The sequence below is a fragment of the Silene latifolia genome, chromosome 1, assembly GCF_048544455.1.
Source record: "Silene latifolia isolate original U9 population chromosome 1, ASM4854445v1, whole genome shotgun sequence".
Classification (NCBI taxonomy): domain Eukaryota; kingdom Viridiplantae; phylum Streptophyta; class Magnoliopsida; order Caryophyllales; family Caryophyllaceae; genus Silene; species Silene latifolia.
Window position 1 is genome coordinate 14,275,245 of NC_133526.1, and position 22,462 is coordinate 14,297,706.

General features: G+C 39.4%; 1 protein-coding gene across 1 annotated transcript; it reads right to left on the minus strand.

Moving 5' to 3' along the window:
- Nucleotides 1–1,151: 1,151 nt before the first annotated feature.
- Nucleotides 1,152–10,205, minus strand: LOC141599490 (protein PAT1 homolog 2-like). The gene is made up of 5 exons (XM_074419516.1): nucleotides 9,936–10,205; nucleotides 9,310–9,458; nucleotides 6,870–6,932; nucleotides 6,204–6,279; nucleotides 1,152–4,027 (listed from the first exon to the last, which is right to left on the minus strand). The coding sequence occupies exons 1-5, from the start codon at nucleotides 10,045–10,047 to the stop codon at nucleotides 2,001–2,003; spliced, it is 2,427 nt and encodes an 808-aa protein (XP_074275617.1). The 5' UTR covers nucleotides 10,048–10,205; the 3' UTR covers nucleotides 1,152–2,000.
- Between the last annotated feature and the right edge of the window lie 12,257 nt (nucleotides 10,206–22,462).

The following is a 22,462-nucleotide window of genomic DNA, read 5'->3' on the forward strand; positions in this document are numbered from 1 at the left end:
TTAGGATAGATAATCCATGATATTGAAATAATGAGCTGGAAATTAACTTGGCGTTTACTCATAAAAAGACTATACACATACAAAATTAAGCATGGTGGTAACTTAATGATTACTCTTTTTATTTTTCTGGTTTCGTTTGATATACATTTTAATTGTATACAAGTTTTCACAAGGATACGAGATGCATGATAATATGATATGACTGTTATTTTTGTATGGACCAACGTGTTACGTTGTGCTAATTACTACCTCTGCAATCATATTGTTAAAATCACATTAAAAAATTAGTTTGTGTTTTTTGGGGTTGATTAGGACTTCAAACTTGGGGTAACATTTTAGAAAACTTATTTTTATAAAAATGGATTATAGTATGACGATAGTGGGAAGATTGAAAGACAATTTTAGTTTACTGGTAAATCATGTAAACGGGTCTGCATCACTCAATTTTAGGTAGTCTCTTATTCTATCAAAGTCGAACGGTTACATGTGAGAAACTGAGAATACATGGGTTTCTTCATTGGAATTGTTAATCAGATCAATCGTTAATCAATAGGCTCGATTGGCGGTGAGGATTTTGTTCAACCCGAGTGTAATTAGCTTTGCAACTAATTTGTACTTTGGACTTGGTTAGATTTTCATCTAAACAAATTTGAGTTTTGCATAAAGTAAAATTAGATTTAAGTTATATAGTTTATATCTTTATTGAGTGGAAATGTGTTGGCTGGCATTGGAGGACAAGTTAGTGGCTGATGGATACCGGTAGTGGTGGACGACATTGTGGCTTATGTATAGTGGTAGTAGCCGCCAGCCGGCACAAGGCTAAGGTGGCAGTTCACGACTTCACGCGTCCATCACCGTCCAATGATATCTGATGGTGGCCGGCAGTTATAATGGTGGTCACGTTTATGACCAACAACGATGGCCCGAGACGAGAAAATCAATAGAAAGAGTTAAACAAGGCTAGAAGTTAGAACCCTTGGTTTAAGTTTTTTTTTTTTTGAAGACAAAGGTCCTTAGTTTAAGTTTGAAATGTTCCAACATTACTGTATGTAATGAACATAAGAGTATAAAATAATCTATACCTTGCTCCGATTTGAATCCAGCACCCAAACAGTACACATTCTTAACAGGAAAAAAAAAAAAAAAAAAAAGACGAGAAGACGCGCAACTAAATTCACAAATCAAAGTACATTATTGTCCACATAGTAATCGGAGTACACGAGTGTGTATACACAGTAAGTGAAAACTAGAAGAGATGTTGGGCGTACAAGTTAAGATCACTTCTTCCCCGCCAAGTACCGTGGATATGTCTGAACAAATTCACCACAGCGAATGGCGCTTCACTTTGCCACATTTACACTAATTCAGTGGATCACTGCAAAAACATTGTTACCACTGACAACAATACAGTTAATTAACCTGATCGAAATAAGCAGCAAAAGGGTCAGACAGTAAATTACACCCTAAAACATTACCCAAGTTTGTCGGAATCCTGTACAATGTTAACCCTCTATTTTGCGTCTTCTGCTCCAAGGGTTCCAATTTCCAAAAAGGCACCAAAAATTAGGCCTCCCGGACATGAGGGAAACATCAAAATAGTTTTCGGTCACGTGAACTTTGAACTATACACAAACCGTTCATCAGAATACGAACTAGTTGAGACTTCCCATGATCATCAATCTTGAACTTAGAGGTACACCTTCATTCCTTAAAAACCCAGAAGGTAACCACTAGACCTAACACAACTGACCCCGGCCAGAAAAAATCCAACTCGTCTCGTACCCAAGAGATCCGAACCCAGTTCTTCTGGCCCCAGACTGACCCTTAAAAAAATCCACAATGCGACACCTGAAACATACCCATCACAAAAAAACCTTACCCGAATGCTAACATACCCGAAATGACCCAAGACTTGAATTAACGTTGATCTGCCATACCCAACCCGAGTGACACGCTTGTTAGGTCTGGCAACTACCATGAGATGAAAAGGCCATTATCAATTAACTTCTGACTGATTCTGAGGCAATTAGGCCATCGCCATCATCATCACAATGATTTAAACCAGTGGCGGGAAAAGGAATAGAGTATTGAGCAAATTCCATCAACATTCTCCGTTGGTGCTCATCTGTGTGAGGAAGACTGGCACGCAATAGCTCAACTGGCATTTCCCCACGTATAGCCCTTGCCGTTTCTGATCTCGTTATTTCTGAATTAGTCTGTGCCTGGTTTACTACAGACTGCATGATTGTGTCATATTTACTCACACAGTACTTCGTAAGTAGAGTAAAGAAAGCAGTGAATGACGCCTTCCAGAAGCTAAGAGAGGCCTGAGGATTAGAGTCGTATAGTAGTTCGGTTGCTCTATCTAGCAAAGACTTCAAGATGACAGAAGCGTGATCCCCAGCAGTGCTTCCAAGTGGGCGTAGTGGTGGCTGTTCTGTAGAACAGACAACAGCAGCGAGACAAGCACTTAGACCACGAAGATCCATGGCATTGACACAAGTTAAAACTACCTTAGCAAGCTTTGCTGTGGCCTCAGTAGCTTCAGGCTTTGTTGGAGGACCACCAAACAGAAACCTAAGATGGCGGAAAACAGCCATGCAAGCTACTCGAACTAACTCACTTGCAGCTCTGGGGGTAACCACCACCAGCTCAAGATACTTTGAGAGAAGTTTGCATCCCTTGGGAAGAGAAACGAGGCGCATGAATACAATATCGTCCCCTGGATCCACTGTACTCCCGCCAGTGCCTAAAGGATCAACAAGCTGAAGGGCCGCAGCCAAAGCTTCAAGCAAAACCTGTCTTTTGCGCCGTAGCTGGGACCCACCATCTTGGGGTGGATTATGTCGAAGAACACGGTCAATGTCATCTACATCCAGAATAAGAGTAAAAGCGTCTTCAACAGCAATTCTAGCAGAAAACATTGGTTCTTGCTCCAGAGACCTGTGTTCATTGCTACTGTCATTGCATCCTGGGGATGGAGGTTCGATTTCAAGAAGTGGGCGAGGCCTACGAATGGAAGACAAGGCAAGCCTTCTTAGAGTATCGACCGACTGGTGGCCGTGCTGATCAGAACCACTATTACGTACACGAGAAGGTACGTCCCGCAAATGCATTGGGGCAAAGTGAGGCTTAACCCTTGATCCTGAGGATTTTTTGGCAGCTGAGGCTTGATGGTAGTAGTCATCTATGTAGGGGTCATTGCTGTGAGAAGTATGTTGCAACTTCAATATACTATCTATCTCCTCTGAAGTCATATACTTGGACCTAAACTGAATGCATTCACTCTTCTGGGCAGAGTCAGACCCTTGTTGACTGAAACGATTATGTTTACCGCGCATTGACTTAGGTCTTTGGTGATCCCTCATCTCAGCTATACCATACATTGTGTCGTACTTTCTCAAAACATGTGAAGGCGCCGATGCGTGGCTGCCAATGAGCTGGGACTGCAGGAATGAAAAATGATCTAATGGCGATATCGGCTGACGGATTGCCTGTTGCAATAGGTGTTGAGTTAAATGTTGTTGAATTACACTATCGAGCATCCTAGAATGATCACCATGCAATAAACCCGCTTGGTTGCTCCACTGGTTTCGAGGTTGGTTACTCAACCCGTGGACCGGTGAGACACCGGGCATACTTCCACTGTAACGTAATCCATGAGCAGGGGAAATTCCTGGAAAATAATTACAGGAATCTGCGGCGACATTCATGGAAGGAATATTCAAAGGAAGGGAATGGCGATGTGACAAAGGTTGTCGGGCTCCATCACCGGGAAGAGGGAAAGAGGTGAAAGATGATAACTGTGGAGTTGATAATGTCTCACTTGGGAAGTGTTGCTGAAGATACTGCTGCTGTTGTAGTTGCTGATCAGGGTAGGACACTGCTCTGGGCAAAGGTTTATAATCCCCAGGAAGACTGGACGAATGAGGATGAGATGACCACACAGTAGATTCTGATGCACTATTCACATCCGATATAGTGTGGTCTAACAAGCCATCCCGCGACCATTCTGCAACAGATGAACCTGAATACAGGAAAGATAATGAGAAGCCAATAAACAAGGTTTGACAGCAGTATGACGTCAGCATGACCACTATTAAGGACAAAGTTAAACCAAGGGCAGACAAGTTTTCATAGCAGTGAAAACTAAAAAGATACAACAGATGCTCAAGTGAGAAGTTTACATAACACAAAATGTTAAAGCACGAAGGCATGGGTTTAAAAAGTTGGAAAATGTGACTATGAATGCCCAAGTTCTTCAAATTATTCTCAATGTTGCTACAGATGGGAAACCCACAGATTTAGAAATAGCTTGAATTACTATTCAGATGTTAGAGTGATTTAGTGAGATGCACTTTTAGGTGGCGGGCAATTTCATCGCTGCCTTTTGTTTTTGAGGAAAATGTAATGCAAATAACTTCCAAACTACTGTCACATAGTGTATCTATGCAAGGGTTCTCCTATTAAATTTGCTGTCATAGACGTACCGAAAACACACAAAAGTATACATCTCTCTCTATCATTTTCAATTACCAATCCCAACATAAGAGCATAATTTAGACCATGACAACACCATCCACAACATTAATATCATTGAAGCCACAACAATGGCAGAGAAAGCAGACCTCAAGGAGAAAAGGTTGGATTAGAATAGGACATATATTCAGGTGGGCATGGGAGACAAAACACTTGCGATGACACAAGGATCACTGTGAAATTGTGTAATGATCTGGGTTACATCCATTACACATAGAAAATACGTCATTTGAAAAATTATAAACTATTGTGATCAATTATTACTCCATCTCATTTCAATCGTCATTTGAATTGACTAGAAGTACTATTGACGATTTAGTGATAAAATATCATTATTACCCTTTGACTTATATCATGTGCATGGAGAGGTACCACATTGCCCTTACCGTGATGTTACTTAACTAGGGATAGTATAAGAAGTTCACTATTCACCTTTTTATTTTACCACGGTTTTTATTGCCAAACAATACTTAACATTACACATATTGCAAAGAACTACCCAAAGTTTGAAATTTTATCACATTACTTGATATTTATCAACGTTTGTCTTAATCTACTGAATAACCTTTTTCATAGAAGAGTAAGTCACTTCTGCTTCCTTGATTCACTTGGCCATGTGACTTATAAATGAGAGTGGAAAGTAAAAAAGAAAAAGGATAAATCAGGTTGGCTTAAGATAGTCATGTGCACAGGTTAAGTCACTGAACTAACAATTCTCTTCTTTAAGCCTAAAGATGGGCTTGGTACCTTTAGATAAAGTGTTGACAAATGTTACGGTGGTGTTCGACAAAAAAAAAATTGAACTACATATACAAAATGGCCAACCATTATGGGATGGACCAAAAGGGAAACGAGAATCCTATAAATGGGGTAGGAGTACTATTTTATACAAGTGGGTGATTTGGACGAGGAAAAACATTATGTATGAAATGATGGATTTTGATGGTTGGCCATCAAAACTTGAAGCTGAGCATGTTGAACAATAGTTGTACCCACTGCAATGAACGCGTAATATTGGAGATGAGATGAAATGCAGATCTAAACGATTCTGAACTTAAGGCACAGCTGGGTTTGAATCTTGTTAGTATCAAAACTGAGCTTCTGACTCACTTTACACATACAAAAATTGTGTCGTTGCATCTTAGTTATCATTAAAAAGGACTATAAAATCGGAGGGTTGTGTATACCTGGTCGTGGTGCTTCTAGCTTAATGGTGGTTGTCAAAGGTAGTATGACTTCTACACTGAACCAAGTCAGAAAAGAATTAACCCTACTATTACCTCCCTCACAAAAAATTGGTCCATTTGTCTTAAATGGTTAACCAATGTTATCCATAACTGTTAATTTATCCTAATATAGTAATATGTGTATAGATACAATTTAGTGATGTTCTATTATCAAAACACGGATTTTTCATATGTTCATTTTTAAAGGGTTAACTATGGTATATTGTGAAAAAAAATATTGGTCAAATTCAACATAGTTTCACCATCAAAGTCAAATTGGGACAACATAGATGGTACAGAGGGAGTACAACGCAAGAAACAATAACAGAATAGACCATGCAACATAAATTAAAAATAAACGGTAACCTCATGCAGCAATTCACGGAGCCTTAAGAACTACACAGGAATATTTTCAGACCTAAGTTGTACAAGCCTTACTTTCTCGTGACAATGAACCAGACCCTCTATCACCAATGACGCCTGGATTCCTTGGTCCTGTCACAACTCTGTTCAACTGTAAACAGAAAACTTTTTCTTGTAAATAGAAGGCATTTGATTATAAGTAACGAAATATATCCCCAAAATAGACGAAAGTATCAATACAATACACAACACAAGCACAGACAGAATTATCTATTAGGGATTTGATTACATCGAACAGCACTAGAGAATCAACTTCCTCCAACACCACTCCACATCCTTCATCAAAATAAATTGGTATTCCAGCTTATTTTTAAAACTTTTGTTCCATGTCCCTAATAGAATACACTCAAGACACGAATAACAAGAACAATCTCTAGTGTCTCAAACTCTCGCCTATGGCGGGGTAAGCACTATAAGAGCTGCGCAATCTTACCCGTGCAAGAAGTGCAAATAGAGAAGTGCTTTCAAAATTGTATTTACTGGTCTCAAGATATAAGAACCTCAAATAATTTTGTGAGTCAGTTTGCTTTAATCTTCAGATCATAAAGCCAAAGAATAAGTTTTTAGCCTCATACGGGAAGGCAATATACCATACCGCTATGAGATTGTGTTCCAAACTTATAACGTTCAAGAATCTAAGGGATTAATACTCAATAAGTGTAAGCGTCACAAGATGTTTACCTTCGAGAATGTTGTTTCCAAATCATCCATATCAGACAAAGATACCACACCTACATCCTGCCCCTGAAAAATCAAATTAATAAAGGAATTAGAAAGAATATTTGAACAAGGAAAATTGAATCACTACTGGTGGAAGTGGAACCAACTAATTAAACAACTTCAAATGTAAGCATGAGTGGTATATATGAAAAACGTGAACAAGGCTAGAAATTTTCACCACACATCAAATTTAACAAATCAATCATTGTAATTGCCAAAATTAATTTTCGTGTTACCTAAATTGGCCAATCTCGTAACATGCGTGTGCATCACCAGTACGAAATTTATCAATATTTAGAAACTTAGCCATCACCAATTCACCGTATTACAAAATATCAATTCCGGTCGATGTAACAGCTTTATTTCAATATTGTCTTAAAACTCAGTACAATGCAGTAGGGGTAAACATCAAAACCTTTATAACTTGGTCGCATATCGGTGTTACTGCTGATATTTAAAATTATCACCATCATGACCAAATTATACCAACAGTTCCAGTCTTCCAAAGGTGTCTAGGTCATTTAGTAGATCTTATATCCATGGGCCCACCTAAACGTAACATGTAGACTGAGATAGCACGCTATTCAGGTACCCATAACTTTCCCAATGATAATGAGTTCATCCAATATCAGAATCCCAGATCTATAAACCGACACTGTCTAATCCTATGACGCTCAAACTCGGATACAAGGATCTGATACGGGTACGGATCTGAATGTTGGATCTTTAAAATTTTAAAATCAAGGACTTGGGGACACGTTTTCAAAGGTCCAGGGTGTAAATTTGTACACGGTTATATTGTTTTCTCTTTCTTTCTTTTCTTTTCTCTGTTTTTTGTTCTGGTCCTTCCTCTTCTTCTTCCTTCTTCATCTGGTGACTCCAATCTACTGCCCTTTCCACGTTCTCGTCTTACGATTGAATAAATCTGAAAGTTTTTTATTTTTCGCACTGTATATGTCCTTTATATCACTCAAGTGCTCCGCAACGTCCGCCACCGTCACTGAAAGGTTCACTGGGCCACATCCGATTTAGCTAGGCCGTGTCTAGCCGATATTCCATGCCCGCACCAGGTCGAGTCGTGAGGACGCGGATAAGGCAGGGTGGTTAAACGAGTTGAGTATTACCGATCTAAAATGAAGTACACACGAATACTACTACATTATACAAGTACGACCACCTCCAACAGAATCTTAGTGATTTAAATGATTGAGTATACCCTTTTTTTTTGCTTAATTATTGACTTTAATTGTTTATTTGCTTGCTCGTAAATTAATCAGGTTTAAATAGTTGCTAAAATAGAAAGCAGCGTAAACTACGATTAACTAAACTAGTATAAATAAGATTAACCAGTTGACCGTCTTTAAGGATCGACTTTCAAGTGTGCAACAACAAACTTGGTCAATCGTAGGTACTATTAAAACTCACTTCACTGTATTACTTGCGCACTTCACATTCACATGGGTCATAATTGGGCCCAGCATGACCCTCGAGGACATATTTATGGAATGTGTACCCTTCTTCACAATTAAAAAAAAAAAAAAGGAAGGTCCACATGACAAGAGCAAGTGAGAGACAGGAGTTATGAAGCATGTGGATTTAAAAAATTTTACACCTTACGATTCAAACATCTCTTAATCTCACTTTTTGAAACAAAAAACTCTAAAGTTAGAGCATCCAAATAGAAACTCTTCATTGCCCAGGGGAGCTTCAATCCAGAACAAACTTTAAAACACGCAACTAGTTAGTATTGTCCAGTGGAACATTTTGCATATATTCAGCACAGTTACCAATAAAAATAAAAAATATGTCATCTTGATCACACATGTGCTACTATCATGGATTGGGCTAAGCAACACAGTGGCAGATAGTTAGTATTGTCAAGTGGTGACTAGAAACAGAAGAATACAAGGAGTTTCGAAGATTACTCTATTTCTGGATTAGTCAATGTATCAAAGAAAAGCTTGTTTGCGATACATTTTCTAACCGGATTAGTGATAGGAACTGCATAATACAGCACAACCTGGCAAAACTAACGGGATCATCACTGATAATATCAAAGCTGTTCAGATATCAGAAGATACATGGCACTAAACATACATGCATAGATGGAGTGTCACTGGGAACCATACAACTCAGAAATGCCGTTATGAATGCAATTTATGACACAATTGTAACATATTTTCTTCAACATTACAGAAATTTGTCTACCAAACAAATCCAGCCATCGTAAATAAATAGCAATCAATACTAGGAGTGATTCAGACTCTAATCTCCACCACCAGGTCCACCCAGGGAATTAAGCAGCCGAAAAGTCACGTTATCATTTTTTATACACGAGGAAGAACAATAACGCTATAAGATGAGTTCAAAGAATGAGCATAAATGCTAGACGGACACATACCCCATCTTTGTCAAACAAATGATATTCATCACTAGGCAATCCAGCTGAAGAAAGGTTATCTTCTTCGTCTTCTAACCCTCCTAACTCGACCTCCTCAGCCACATGTTTACCGAAAAACGCATATTGAGATGCATCAAAAAATGAATTATCTGCAATCATAACATTAAAATATAAACATCGCCCTCTCACATAATAAACAACTGTCAGCACATGTAATTTATCCAAGTCAACCATCATGTAATCGCTTTAACGTCACAATAACAAAACAACTGTCAGCACATGTAATTTATCCGAAAAAGATTACATTTTCTCGCGAGATTCGCAACAGATTCATTACACTTATTATAACCTGATTAATCAAAATCAACTTCTTTTGTATATAAACAAATTAATCAAAATCAAATCAACAAGCTCAATGTTTACTTAACAGCTACTCATCAGTAATCACACAAAGTTCAATCAATCAATCAATCAAACAGTCGATACGATGTGAAGTTAGGTTGAATCAGATTACAAAACAGAATAAAACATAAAATGAAGTAAATCAATCAAAATGAATTTGAATTATTAGGGTTTGAGTAGAAAACACTAGATCTAATAAAAAGAGAGAGAATGAAGAAAGAAACCTATGGAGTGTTGAGGGTGGAAGGAAGGTGAATCAATGGCGGAAAGTAGAGAAGAAGAAGATCCGGAGGATAATGGAGGTCGGCCATGGTGACGAATCCGAGCAGTCTCCATTTTTTTAATTTTATTTTATTTTTATTTATTTCTGGTTTTATTTATGTGTTTGGTGTTGCTATATTGAAGGTGGAGTAGGGGACATTGTTACGCTACTTCACACTTGAGCTTCAATTTGACTATTTTAAACACATGGCAATTTGCCGTGTTAGCTTATCAACTACTCTTTTGCTTAAAACCCAATAAATAGGTGAACCGGGTTTAATTTGGATCGGTTCTAGGAATGGCAATGAAATCCAACTCCTGACCAGATTCTGGGATCCAGATCCTACGGACCGAATATGGATCGCAATATTTAAGATCCAGTGGATAAGGATTTGGATATGGATCGTATGGTCGAGATCCAAATCCTACTCTTAGATTCATTTTTATTTCATTTTCTTAAAAAATGAGTTAAGTTAAACAAATAGTAAAGCTATATGCTTTGTTTTTTTTAATGTTCACAAATCAAACAATGATTTTTTCTGATTTTAACATTTTTCTGTTATAAAAAATACTTTTTAGTGTTATTGTAATTTCATATGACTTTATTTTTATGTTTTTAAGTTTTAGCTTTATTATTTGTATCTAATAGAAAAATATTATGTTACGTCACATTAAAATCCAAATATTAATATTTTCATATTTTAAAAAGGATTTTTCTTTTACTATAAAAAAGAATATGGATAGATCCTGATCCAGTCCAGATCCTGCGGATCCGGATATGGATATGGGAATTTCAGATCCTGTAAATATGGACCGGATCTGGATCTTATAGGATCCTATCCATTGTCATCCCTGATCGGTTCCGTTTGTGCTCGTCATTTCAAGTTTATAATATGACGCTTTTATCCAATGATGAAACTGGAGTTATAATAAATAGGTTAACCGAGTTTGATTTGGATCAGTTCTGTTCACGTTGGTCGAATATGACGTTTATCAAATGGTGAAAGTAAAGTTATGACTCGAGTTTTACAAGGCTTGATTGTGTTATGCGGTTTAAATTTGAGTAGGTAATTTGGTATACTAGTAAACTACTGTAATACTCATCTTTTGCAAATAGTTAGGAGGGTGAGAGTATATAATAAAATCATGGATTGTGGCTTGTCTTATGACCTGGTTTCTTCGATTTTAGATGAATTATAATGTATGGAGATGGAGATTAGTTTGTCAATGTAAATGGCTTTTTTCTATAATTGATGATGTATTCTTGCTTAGGAAGGTATCATTGATTTATTGATTTCTAATGAGCTAGTGAATTTGTACTACATATGTTAATTTTAAATTGGGGTTGGATTTCGTAATGCGAGTATTAATTACCAATAGCCGATAAAGAGGCTAAGTGGTTAGGAAAATTGATCTATGAGCTTCTTTAAGTTTTTGACCAATATCACTCACGTTTATGTCGGTAATGCTAATTTGACTAAGTTTAGAGACAAGTGTTTACCGTGATCGAAATACGAAGTTGTTATAAATAACACAGTTTATCTATATCTATCTATATAACATTATTAAAAGGCTAGTCTAAAAAAAGCCACGTAGACAATGCCACATGGGATGAAAAAAAGCCACGTATGCAATAACAATGTGACTTGGCAAACTAATATGACATGGATTATCAATTTATTATTATATTGCATTAATTTAATTCACTTATTTCCTTTACAAATCCATCCATATTCCATTAGCTTTAAACTTAATTAACTAAAAAAAACTACAATAAAAAAATACGCATTAAATATAAGTTAATAATTTCAAGATATTTCATATGGAGTAGTATTATATGTATTTGAAATAAAAACGAATACATGAAATTAAAAACGAAGAAGAATAAATGAAGTTGAAAAAAAAAAAAATTGTACCTATACAATATAGTTAAAAGGCTACTAAAAACATTTAATTTTAATTCACATGCCGATTTTTTTATTGGTAAATACTAATTCATCTATATTGATTACTTGATTATTTATTTATACAATATTATAAAAGTCTAGATTATGTTAGAAAGTTATCTTTAAAATTGTCACATGCTTATAAGTAAAAAAAAAAAAAAAAAAAAATATTAATTGCAAACACAAAAAATAAATTAATACAAACTCTTTATTTTCCTCTCATAAATTTGGTTATTAATCTACTTATTTATTTAACCTTTAATTTTTTTTATTTAATAGGATGGTTTTCTGGTTTTCTCTCACCATCATTATAATTTGTAGTTATCATAATTTTTTTTATCTTCCATTTAATTCACAAAATCGTTCCTCTTCTCTCGAATAAATTGAATAAATTGTTGAATTTAATCAATAATTAATAACAAAAAGTTTCCTATATAACTATTATAACAATCCTAATTTTCATTTTTATTCAAAAAGTTGGAAGGTAAAGTATACATACAGATAATTAAATGAATTCTTTCGCTTTTTATCCTTATTATGTTTTAAATTTATTAATAGTAAGAATGTTATTTAGTTATTGTTTTTGTGTTTGTATTTGTATTGAAATTTCAGGAAGATGACATACTCAGTTATCAATAACATTGCATGAAATTTATACTATCTAATTAAAAGGGTAGCTTAGAACATTCAATTTCATTTCACATGACATTTTCACACCCCATTAATTCTTATTCATTTTAATTGATTATTTAATTATATTGACAATATAACATGCATGGAATAATATTTGAATTTATAAAACTATAATCTATAGTTAAAAAGTAAGCCAAACTATCTACCATCATCTGAATGTCATATTTTAAATTTCATAAGATAATTTCTAAACCACTCTTATGCAAAGTAGATTTTGTAAAAAACAAAAAAAAAATAAGAATATGAATAAAGCAAATCTTTTATGTAACACCCCGTATTTTATTAAGTTGGATAAAATTCTTTTAATTGCTATTTTGAATTTAATTACATCATTTAACGATTTATATATATATGCTTAGCTAATTAATTAATTTCATCATAATTCGATACGTTAATTTTAATAATCATTAATAAGTTTATTTAAAGTTAGTTCGAGTTTATTGAAATTAGTTCGAGTTTATTTATTTAATAATTTCCGTTTCTTTACGAGTCCTTATGAAAGTTGTTTTAAGTAAACCCGAGATGGATTTTGGGAACAAAACCGTCCAATTAGCTATTTTGAGCTTATTTCACTAAATTAGCAATTTTTATTAATATCCGTTAGTTTTGTAAAAATCGCTAATAATTCTGATTCAAGCTGATATTGTATTATTTACGTTAACTAGCTGAGTTTATTTTATTTTCACTCATTAAATTTATTTATTATTGATTCCGTTTTATTACTGAAACTTTTACTTAAATCGGTTAAATTTAACTCGAAACGGTTTTAATAACGATCGAAGTTTCTTAACGACGAAGAAACGTATGTATAATAAATAGCAGGCTGGCAGGCTGCTGCCTCATTTCTTCATCCCTTCACGTCTTCTTCTTCCCTTCTTTGTTCTTCTTTTCCTTCGTTTTAATTTTGAACTTCAAAATTGATACTCGATGTCTCGTTTGTCATCCGTTTTCAACTATTTTTGTTCCATAGCGCTCCTTTCGTCGTTCTCGTCAATCCGTTGTAAGTAAAATTCATTTTCGCCATGTATTTTTACAAACCCATTTATATTTTCAGCTTTATTTATGATAAGACGGTTGTATGTACTAAAATAGACGGTCTGGTAGAAGATTAAAAAGGTAACGATAACGGATTACTCGATATTACTTGTAAAATATGTTTATTTCGAATGCTGGTTAGTCTGTTTTATAATTGAGACGATGTATAATTATATATAGGGATCCTTATGGATGTTCATTAGTCAGTTGTATAGTTGAGACGGTGTATACTGATATGTGGAGATGATTGAGACGGTGTATACTGACCTCTAAGGATCATTTGGGATGCTAGCTAGTAAGTGGTATATTTAAGACGGTGTATGCTGACATGTATGGATTGTTTTGGGTGATAATTGGTGTGTTTTATAGTTGAGACGGTGTATACTGACATGTAGGGATTGTTTTGGACTAATTTGGACTCTGTATTGGGGCGATTTTTGTAGTCTTTAGGGTCTGTTTTTGAGTTGCTTTATACTTGTGGATTTCCGCTCTAAAACCGTTTTAAATGCTGACTTAGTTGGCTCAGCTAGGACTGTTTTTAGGCGCGAGAATGGAGTCTTAAGGGGACGATTGGTACTGTTTTTTGGGCGGGGACGAGAGCTGTCATCGTGGGTTTTCACTTTGCATTTGAGGACTGGAGTTGGGGTCGAACTTAGGCATCTTTTGGGTTCTGTTTTGGACTGATTTTTGGGTCAGGTTATGAAGTAGGGTGAAGGGTGGCTATGGGTAGTCGGGTGGTGGTCGTGTCGGACTCCCCGTGGCCTAGGCCGTGGCCCCGGCCGTGGCCTTTGCTAAGTCACGAGTTTGAGGCGATGTGTAGTTGGTGGTTAGGCCGAGTTTGAGGTTGTCATAATAACTTTTGAGCCGTGTCCATAAATTGTTTTGACGCTAGTTTGGTTTATTTAAAATATAATTAAATTAATTTCCGTCTCATATTTTATATAACGATAATTCGTTAATATCGTCCTTTCACATAATTATTTTAGGTGACTCATATGTGGTTGAAGATGAAGAGTAATTTTGGATTTTAGAAGCTTTCTCAAGTTATTACTTGTCTCTTTGCTAGCGTAAGGTAACTATTCCGAGTTACTCGACGAATTAATGTCACATTAGTAGTTGATGTTGTGTTTGGTGTTTGTTAAGTGTTTAGGTGATTGATAATGTGTTACTTTCGTTTTTCACATGATAGAAATTGGAAATAGCATGAGAATGACATTGTGATACATTTTGTAATTTGGGTCAAAGTAGGCCAAGACTACGAAATTGGGCCGTTGACCGAACGAGTTTGGTCAAACTAGGTTTAAACCAAAAATACCTCGATTTGACCGATGACCCGTTGCGGGACTCGGGTCGAGGGTTTGTCTTTGAGGTGAGATTGGTTGTTATTGGAGGTTTTATGTTATGCCTTGATATTTGTAATTATCATTTCACATGTTGGTTGTTGGATGCTTTGGATGCCTTATGCTTGAGTCTTGTTGCCTCTTTGCCATTTTAGCTTGTTCTCATGAATTATGAGATTTAACGGTTAGCTGGAATTTGGATTATTATTGATATTGGAGATATTGTTGGATTGTCAGCTGAATATGCTCTTGCGTAACCTTTCATATACTAGGGTGTGTATGATCTTTTGTGTGTACAAGTTTGGACTCTTTGTCCCTTTTATGGTTAATTGGGTATCCTACTTGTCTTGTGTGGTGTGGGCTAAAGTATTCAAGCTGAGACTAGCTGGGACTAGGTCCTAGGTGAGTATTTCGGCCTTCATCATAGATAGGTCATTATAGTCTTTGACGAGTGTATGTTCACTGCTTAATAGCCTCTGTGTTCCTGACTTGGTGGGTTTATATCCAAGTTGGGGCATGACCTCGTTACTTATTTTGAGAGTAAGTGGTCAGCTTAAGTACTAGCCAACCCTTTGGTGGACTCCTTAGGGTACTCACTTTGTTTTAGAAAAATTGTGGGTCTTGGGTGCGGTGGTGTGTATCCGCATGTCTAGGTCTGCTTGTGATTTTAGGCTAGGGTTGTGTTGTGTCTTGGCCATGTTTTGATAGAACCTCGAGCCAAGATACCGGTTCGATTACCTTCCCTACCTCGTGGTATAGACTCGAGTTCTGAGTGACTATTGACGGGACTAAGAACTTATGCCTGTCTTTGATATATTGCCCTTTCTTGTTTGATGATTCTATGAATCATAGAAGGTGAGATGCAAGCCGACTATGGTTGATAGAGTTTGGATTCCTGGATGTTATGTGATTCACATGATAGTGTAGTATGAGTCGGTCTAGTATTCACATGCTAGGACTATGTGTTGTTATATTGTTGTTCACATGATAAGCACGATTGTCTAGCATCTATATGCTAAGGCATTGTGTGATTCGTATTCATATTCTTATGTTTACATGTTATATTAATTATGACATTTCGTACCGGGAGAACTCGGAGTTACTCCCCACTCGACCGTGGCTTTCGTATTTGTATAAAATGCGAATGACAGGTAGGTGATGCATATATGGGGTACATGGACGAGCTAGCGAGCAAAGTAACCTTGGAACCTAGATTAACTTTATTATATTGTGACCCTTAAATATTTTTATGTCACATACATTTTAGGGACATATGTCTCCCTCTTTACATTTGGTTGTATAATTTGCTATTCGCGACTTTAGCGATGGTTATGTTATGAAACTTCTAGTTAGTGTAACACCCCGTATTTTATTAAGTTGGATAAAATTCTTTTAAATGCTATTTTGAATTAAATTACATCATTTAACGATTTATATATATATGCTTAGCTAATTAATTAATTTCATCATAATTCGATACGTTAATTTTAATAATCATTAATAAGTTTATTTAAAGTTAGTTCGAGTTTATTTATTTAATAATTTCCGTTTCTTTACGAGTCCTTATGAAAGTTGTTTTAAATGAACCCGAGATAGATTTTGGGAACAAAACCGTCCAATTAGCTATTTTGAGCTTATTTCACTAAATTAGCAAAGTGAAATAAGCTCAAAATAGCTAATTGGACGGTTTTGTTCCCAAAATCTATCTCGGGTTCATTTAAAATAACTTTCATAAGGACTCGTAAAGAAACGGAAATTATTAAATAAATAAACTCGAACTAACTTTAAATAAACTTATTAATGATTATTAAAATTAACGTATCGAATTATGATGAAATTAATTTGTTCCGGGTGTAATTCCAGAGCAGATATTCGTTACCACCCTTGGCTTGTAGAATAATGTCTTTGGTTGGATTCTTCTTTTCTTTACCGTTCCTCTCGGCCTCTCCTGCAACAACGAACGAACTGAGGGCTTGGCTTTGCGCCAAGCGTACTCACTCCGACGCTCAAGTCAGTAAACTTAAAGGGGATAGACACTAGAAGCTAGTCACATTCATTCCCAAACAAAAAAAAAAAAAACCCAACAAAAAACCCACCCAAAAAGCTAAGAAAATGTCGAAACAACAAGATGCAGTCGTAACCGACGAAACTGCATTTTACCAAGATGATACTTTCAACAATTCTGGAGTCATACAGCCCTCCACCGGCGGTGTAGTCCAACCGGAGTTCGGGATGCCATCGATACCCGACACGCCGCTGCCAGCCAACCAGGTCACCATCATGGGACATGTGGTTGACATAGCAAAACTGAAAATGCTCCTAGACCTAATTAGTAGTACGCCTGCTCACACTGTCACATCGACAAGAGCGGCGGAAACTGTCCGGGAGACCAGGGCCCAAAATGTGACTCCGAGAAATTTGGACGGAGCACTAGGAGAAGCTGACCCAGCCAAGCCGCCAGGGGAGCCCAAAGTGGGCGCGGTAGACCTAAGTCCTTCCCGCACTCGTGGGAGGACAGCGTCCCCGCCGCACGAACGAGGCTCACCCCGAAGAAGCCAGAGGAGTCCGACTCAGCAAAGTTGGAGAAGAAGTCCAAGTCGAAGAAGGAGCCCCTCCCGCTACGGGGGGAGGAGCCAGGTTAGGGACCCACGGAGCCGATCGCCGCGTGCCGTTCGACACGTGGTTAGGCAACCCCTCAACGCCTACGTCCTCGAAGTCCCGGTGCCGAATAAACTCAAGCTGCCACCTCTGTCATACAAGGGAGATGGTGATCCAGTCGACCACGCTGAGGCCTTCGAGTCTTACATGTCGGTATGGGAGCAGCCCGATGAGGTCTGGTGCCGAATTTTCCCAACAACCTTGCATGGGATGGCTCAGAGCTGGTACAAAGGGCTTCCTGATGGCTCGGTGTACTATTACGCCGACCTGAAGGGCGCTTTCCTAGCCCAATACTCCTGCAATAAGAGAAGGGCCGTAGAGACATCTGACCTCCTGACTATCAGACAGGAGGGGGGCGAGTCTCTCCGGAGCTATGTAAAGAGGTTCGATGGAAAGGTCCAGCAGATTCGAGAAATTAACCCCGAGCCGGCGGCGCTTCGCATCGATGAAGGGCCTCCCAAGGGGAGCCTTAAAAACGAGCTCATCAAGAGCGGAGGCCTGGGCCTCGGACGCCGCCGAAAGTTGGCCGACCAAGCCATCAAGGTGGAAGATTACCACAAGACCTGGCGGATCCCCGCGAAGCCGAGCAATCGAAAAAGAAGAGTCACAGCGGACGACGTCGGGACGAAGGACGCCGCGACAACAACGGCTCGCGGTCCGACGGTCGACGCCGTGAGAATAACGATCACGATCGGACAGATCCGACCGGAAGCAAGACTCAAAGCAGTGCCGGGTGGAATTCGAGAACGTACCACCGCAGGCGGTATAGTGAAAAACCCCTCTCGTCGTATCGCCCGCCGAAGTCTTCGCCCGAGCAAAAGCGAGGGCCAGAAGTGGGAGAGACCCCCCAAGCCCAAAAGTGACGGTGATACGAGCCAGTACTGTGAGTACCACGGCCACACCGGCCATTTAACCAACGACTGCCGCCACCTGAAGAATGCTATAGAGGAGCTGATCCGGAAGGGAAGCCTCGGCAAGTACGTTGCAAAAGGCCAAAAGACTGACGCCAGCAATTCAGATAGGAAGTCCGTCTTCGAGCGGATAGGCGTGATTCATGTTGTCATCGGGGGCAACGAGAACGGAGGGTCCGCTCATGGGCACAAGCGGCACCTAAACGAGCTATATCAGGCCATCAACTTTGTGCCCAACTCGAGGATCCCCTCTGCAAGCATCCCCGATATAACTATCGGAAGAAAGGACTACGAAGGGGTCATCGCCCCTCACAGCGACCCGCTTGTAGTCAATTTGGACATATCCAACCACCTGGTCAAGAGGTGCCTGATTGACACAGGCGCATACACGAACATCATGTTTAGAGAGTGCTTTCTCGGCCTCGGCCTGAAGATCAAGGATTTAAGCCCCTGCACCAACCCCCTATACAGCTTCTCTGGGGCCGGGCTGGTACCGCTGGGATCAATTAAACTCCCGGTGACGTTCGGCGAGAAGAACGCGGCTAAAAATATCCTAGCTGCGTTCGTCGTCATTGACGGCTCGTCCGCCTACAACGTTCTCATAGGCCGAGTCACCCTGAGCGAGGCTGACGCAGTGATGTCCATCCGGGCCCTAACACTGATGTATGTCTCGGACCGGGGGGAAGCGCATAAGCTCGTCTCCAAAGACGAGAAGGATGAGGTGGTCAACGTCCAGATAGCTGCCCGAGGCTGCAACATGCAATCCCTCAAAGAGGCGAAGAAGTCCGAAAAAGGAAAAAGCCCGTCCTTACAGCAGGGAGGCGACCTCATGGATACGACTAGTGGCTGATTGGGGGGGGATGTGCCTGCGATGAGCCGTTAGGGCATTGGTAATCTTGTAAAATTTATGTAGCTACGGAGGTGTCCAAAATAGTCAGGGACACCCCAACGCATGTTTTTACCTAGTGAAAAACCACCCGCGCTTCCATCAAAACAAAATTTTCCCATCGCTATTTATCAAGAAATAGACGCCGGCTCACACTGTCATACCGACAAGAGCGGCGGTCTATATCAAGAAACAGACGCTCTCACACACATCATACCGACAAGAGCGGCGGTCTCTATCAAGAAACATGACGCCACATCACATACCGACAAGAGCGGCGGTCTCTATCAAGAAACAGACGCCGCACATCACATACCGACAAGAGCGGCGGTCTCTATCAAGAAACAGACGCCGGCTCACACTGTCATACCGACAAGAGCGGCGGTCTATATCAAGAAACAGACGCCGCTCACATCACATCATACCGACAAGAGCGGCGGTCTCTATCAAGAAATGTACGCCGCTCACACTCGTCATACCGACAAGAGCGGCGGTCTATATCAAGAAATGACGCTCACACTGTCATACCGACAAGAGCGGCGGTCTCTATCAAGAAACAGACGCCGCTCACACTCGTCATACCGACAAGAGCGGCGGTCTCTATCAAGAAATGACGCCGCCACACCGTCATACCGACAAGAGCGGCATTCTCTGTCAAGAAATTAGCGCTGTCGCAGTCACCCCAAGTAGTAGACGCCACGGCAGTCACCCCAAGAGGTTTGATGCCGTCGCAGTACCCAAGTGGTAGACGCCACGTAACACGCTATCAAGAAACAGACGCCGGCTCACACCGTCATACCGACAAGAGCGGCATTCTCTCAAAGAAATTAGCGCTGTCGCGCAGCACCCCAAGTAGTAGACGCCACGGCAGCCACCTCAAGAGGTTTGATGCCGTCGCAGTACCCAAGTGGTAGACGCCACGTAACACGCTATCAAGAAACAGACGCCGCTCACACTGTCATACCGACAAGAGCGGCATTCTCTCGTCAAGAAATTAGCGCCGTCGCAGCCACCCCAAGTAGTAGACGCCACTAGCTCACCTCAAGAGGTTTGATGCCGTCGCAGTCACTCCAAGTGGTAGACGCCACGTAACACGCTATCAAGAAACAGACGCCGCTCACACTGTCATACCGAAAGAGCGGCATTCTCTCGTCAAGAAATTAGCGCCGTCGCAGTCACCCCAAGTAGTAGACGCCACGGCAGTCACCCCAAGAGGTTTGATGCCGTCGCAGTCACTCCAAGTGGTAGACGCCACGTAACACGCTATCAAGAAACAGACGCCGGCTCACACTGTCATACCGACAAGAGCGGCGGTCTCTATCAAGAAACAGACGCCGGCTCACACTGTCATACCGACAAGAGCGGCGGTCTCTGTCAAGAAACCAGTGCCGGTCCACACTGCCCATCCGACAAGAGCGGCAATCACCCTCATAAGGCGGATACCATGACAAGAATTCGCCATCACACACTACACTCGCAAAAACAGACGAAGTGTCTTGGAAGCGTTGAAACACAGTTGAGATACGCACTCTAAAACGACCACGGCCAAACCGAGGCGGAAACAAAAGGGGCGCTCAATTAGGAATACAGGAAGACAATTCTGACAAGGATAAGATAAAGACCTCGGCCAAGCCGAAGGCGAAAGAAACGAACCATTATTAGAAGATAAGTTACAAAATTACAAGTGAAAAGAATACGGACGACGGCCGTCCCCATAGGGATAAGCCGAAACACGACCTACCGAGATTGTACAAAAAGAAGACACCGATACAGAAAGATTTTCGAAATTTACTCTGCAGAATATACGCTCGGCATACATCGGAGCCCATACCACGGCATAGACTACGCTGGGGGCAAATTGATGGGGCATATTCTCGCACCGCCGACCAAGTCAACACACCGAGCAAGGTCAAAGATATCCACAAAGAAGTCAACGACTCGGATCGCCTAGCCGATGCGAAAGCGACCCATCGGCCTGCTAGCGGGTATCGGCATGGCAACCCGCCAAATGGGCACATATCCGCGTACTCACATCCAAGACCCTCGGCCGGCCTGCCGTAAGTCCATCGGCCGAGGGTAGAACGGTCATTCCACCTGATAAGCCACTTGGCCACTTGGCCACTACGTGACAAAAGGTGAAAGCCTATAAATACTCCTCAACCTTCATTGAGGAAAGGATCCAACTAATCCACAACTAAACCTAATATCACACATAAACTGGTATTATCTTCCTCATCTCTCTACAATATATCGCTCTAAATAACATACAACTTAATCCTTTAAGTTTACTGACTTGGGCGTCGGAGTGAGTACGCTTGGCACAAAGCCAAGCCCTCAGTTCGTTCATTGTTGCAGGAGAGGCCGAGAGGAACGATAAGGACAAGAAGAATCCAACCCAAGACATTACTCTACAAGCCACGGGTGGTAACGATACTTGCTCTGGAATTACACCCGGAACATAATTAATTAGCTAAGCATATATATATAAATCGTTAAATGATGTAATTTAATTCAAAATAGCATTTAAAAGAATTTTATCCAACTTAATAAAATACGGGGTGTTACAGTTAGACCTTGTATGTTTGACACCTTCCAATTTGGATATCTTTATAACAGGTTCAGGTTTTAAAAATTACAGGTTTTTACCCAAATGAACCTATTACAAACATATCCATGCAGTTTTATTCTAGATTTACGTGTTTACTTTTCCGCGATAAATGAGGGTGTCACATTTTACATTCCATTTCTCATTTCCTCCATATTTATGTCTATATTAAATTTCATAATAATGAGACAAATCTATAACTCAATAATCTAAATATAAAATATATAAATCTAATTAAAAGGCAAGCAAAACTAACTATCATCATTTACATGTCATATTTTAATTACATAATAAGACAACATCTTAAATAATTCTCCTGTAAAGTGGATCTTGTAAAAAAATAAATTATAATAATAATAATAATCAAGCAAAACTTATACATTTCATTTCTTTTTATTCCTTATTAATGTTTATAT

Coding starts and splice junctions, on each gene's coding strand:
- LOC141599490 (XM_074419516.1), bottom strand. CDS start 10,047: ATGGAGACTGCTCGGATTCGTCACCATGGCCGACCTCCATTATCCTCC. Junction 9,459..9,935: donor CCACCCTCAACACTCCATAG/GTTTCTTTCTTC, acceptor TTATGATTGCAG/ATAATTCATTTTTTGATGCA. Junction 6,933..9,309: donor ATTTGTTTGACAAAGATGGG/GTATGTGTCCGT, acceptor TTGATTTTTCAG/GGGCAGGATGTAGGTGTGGT.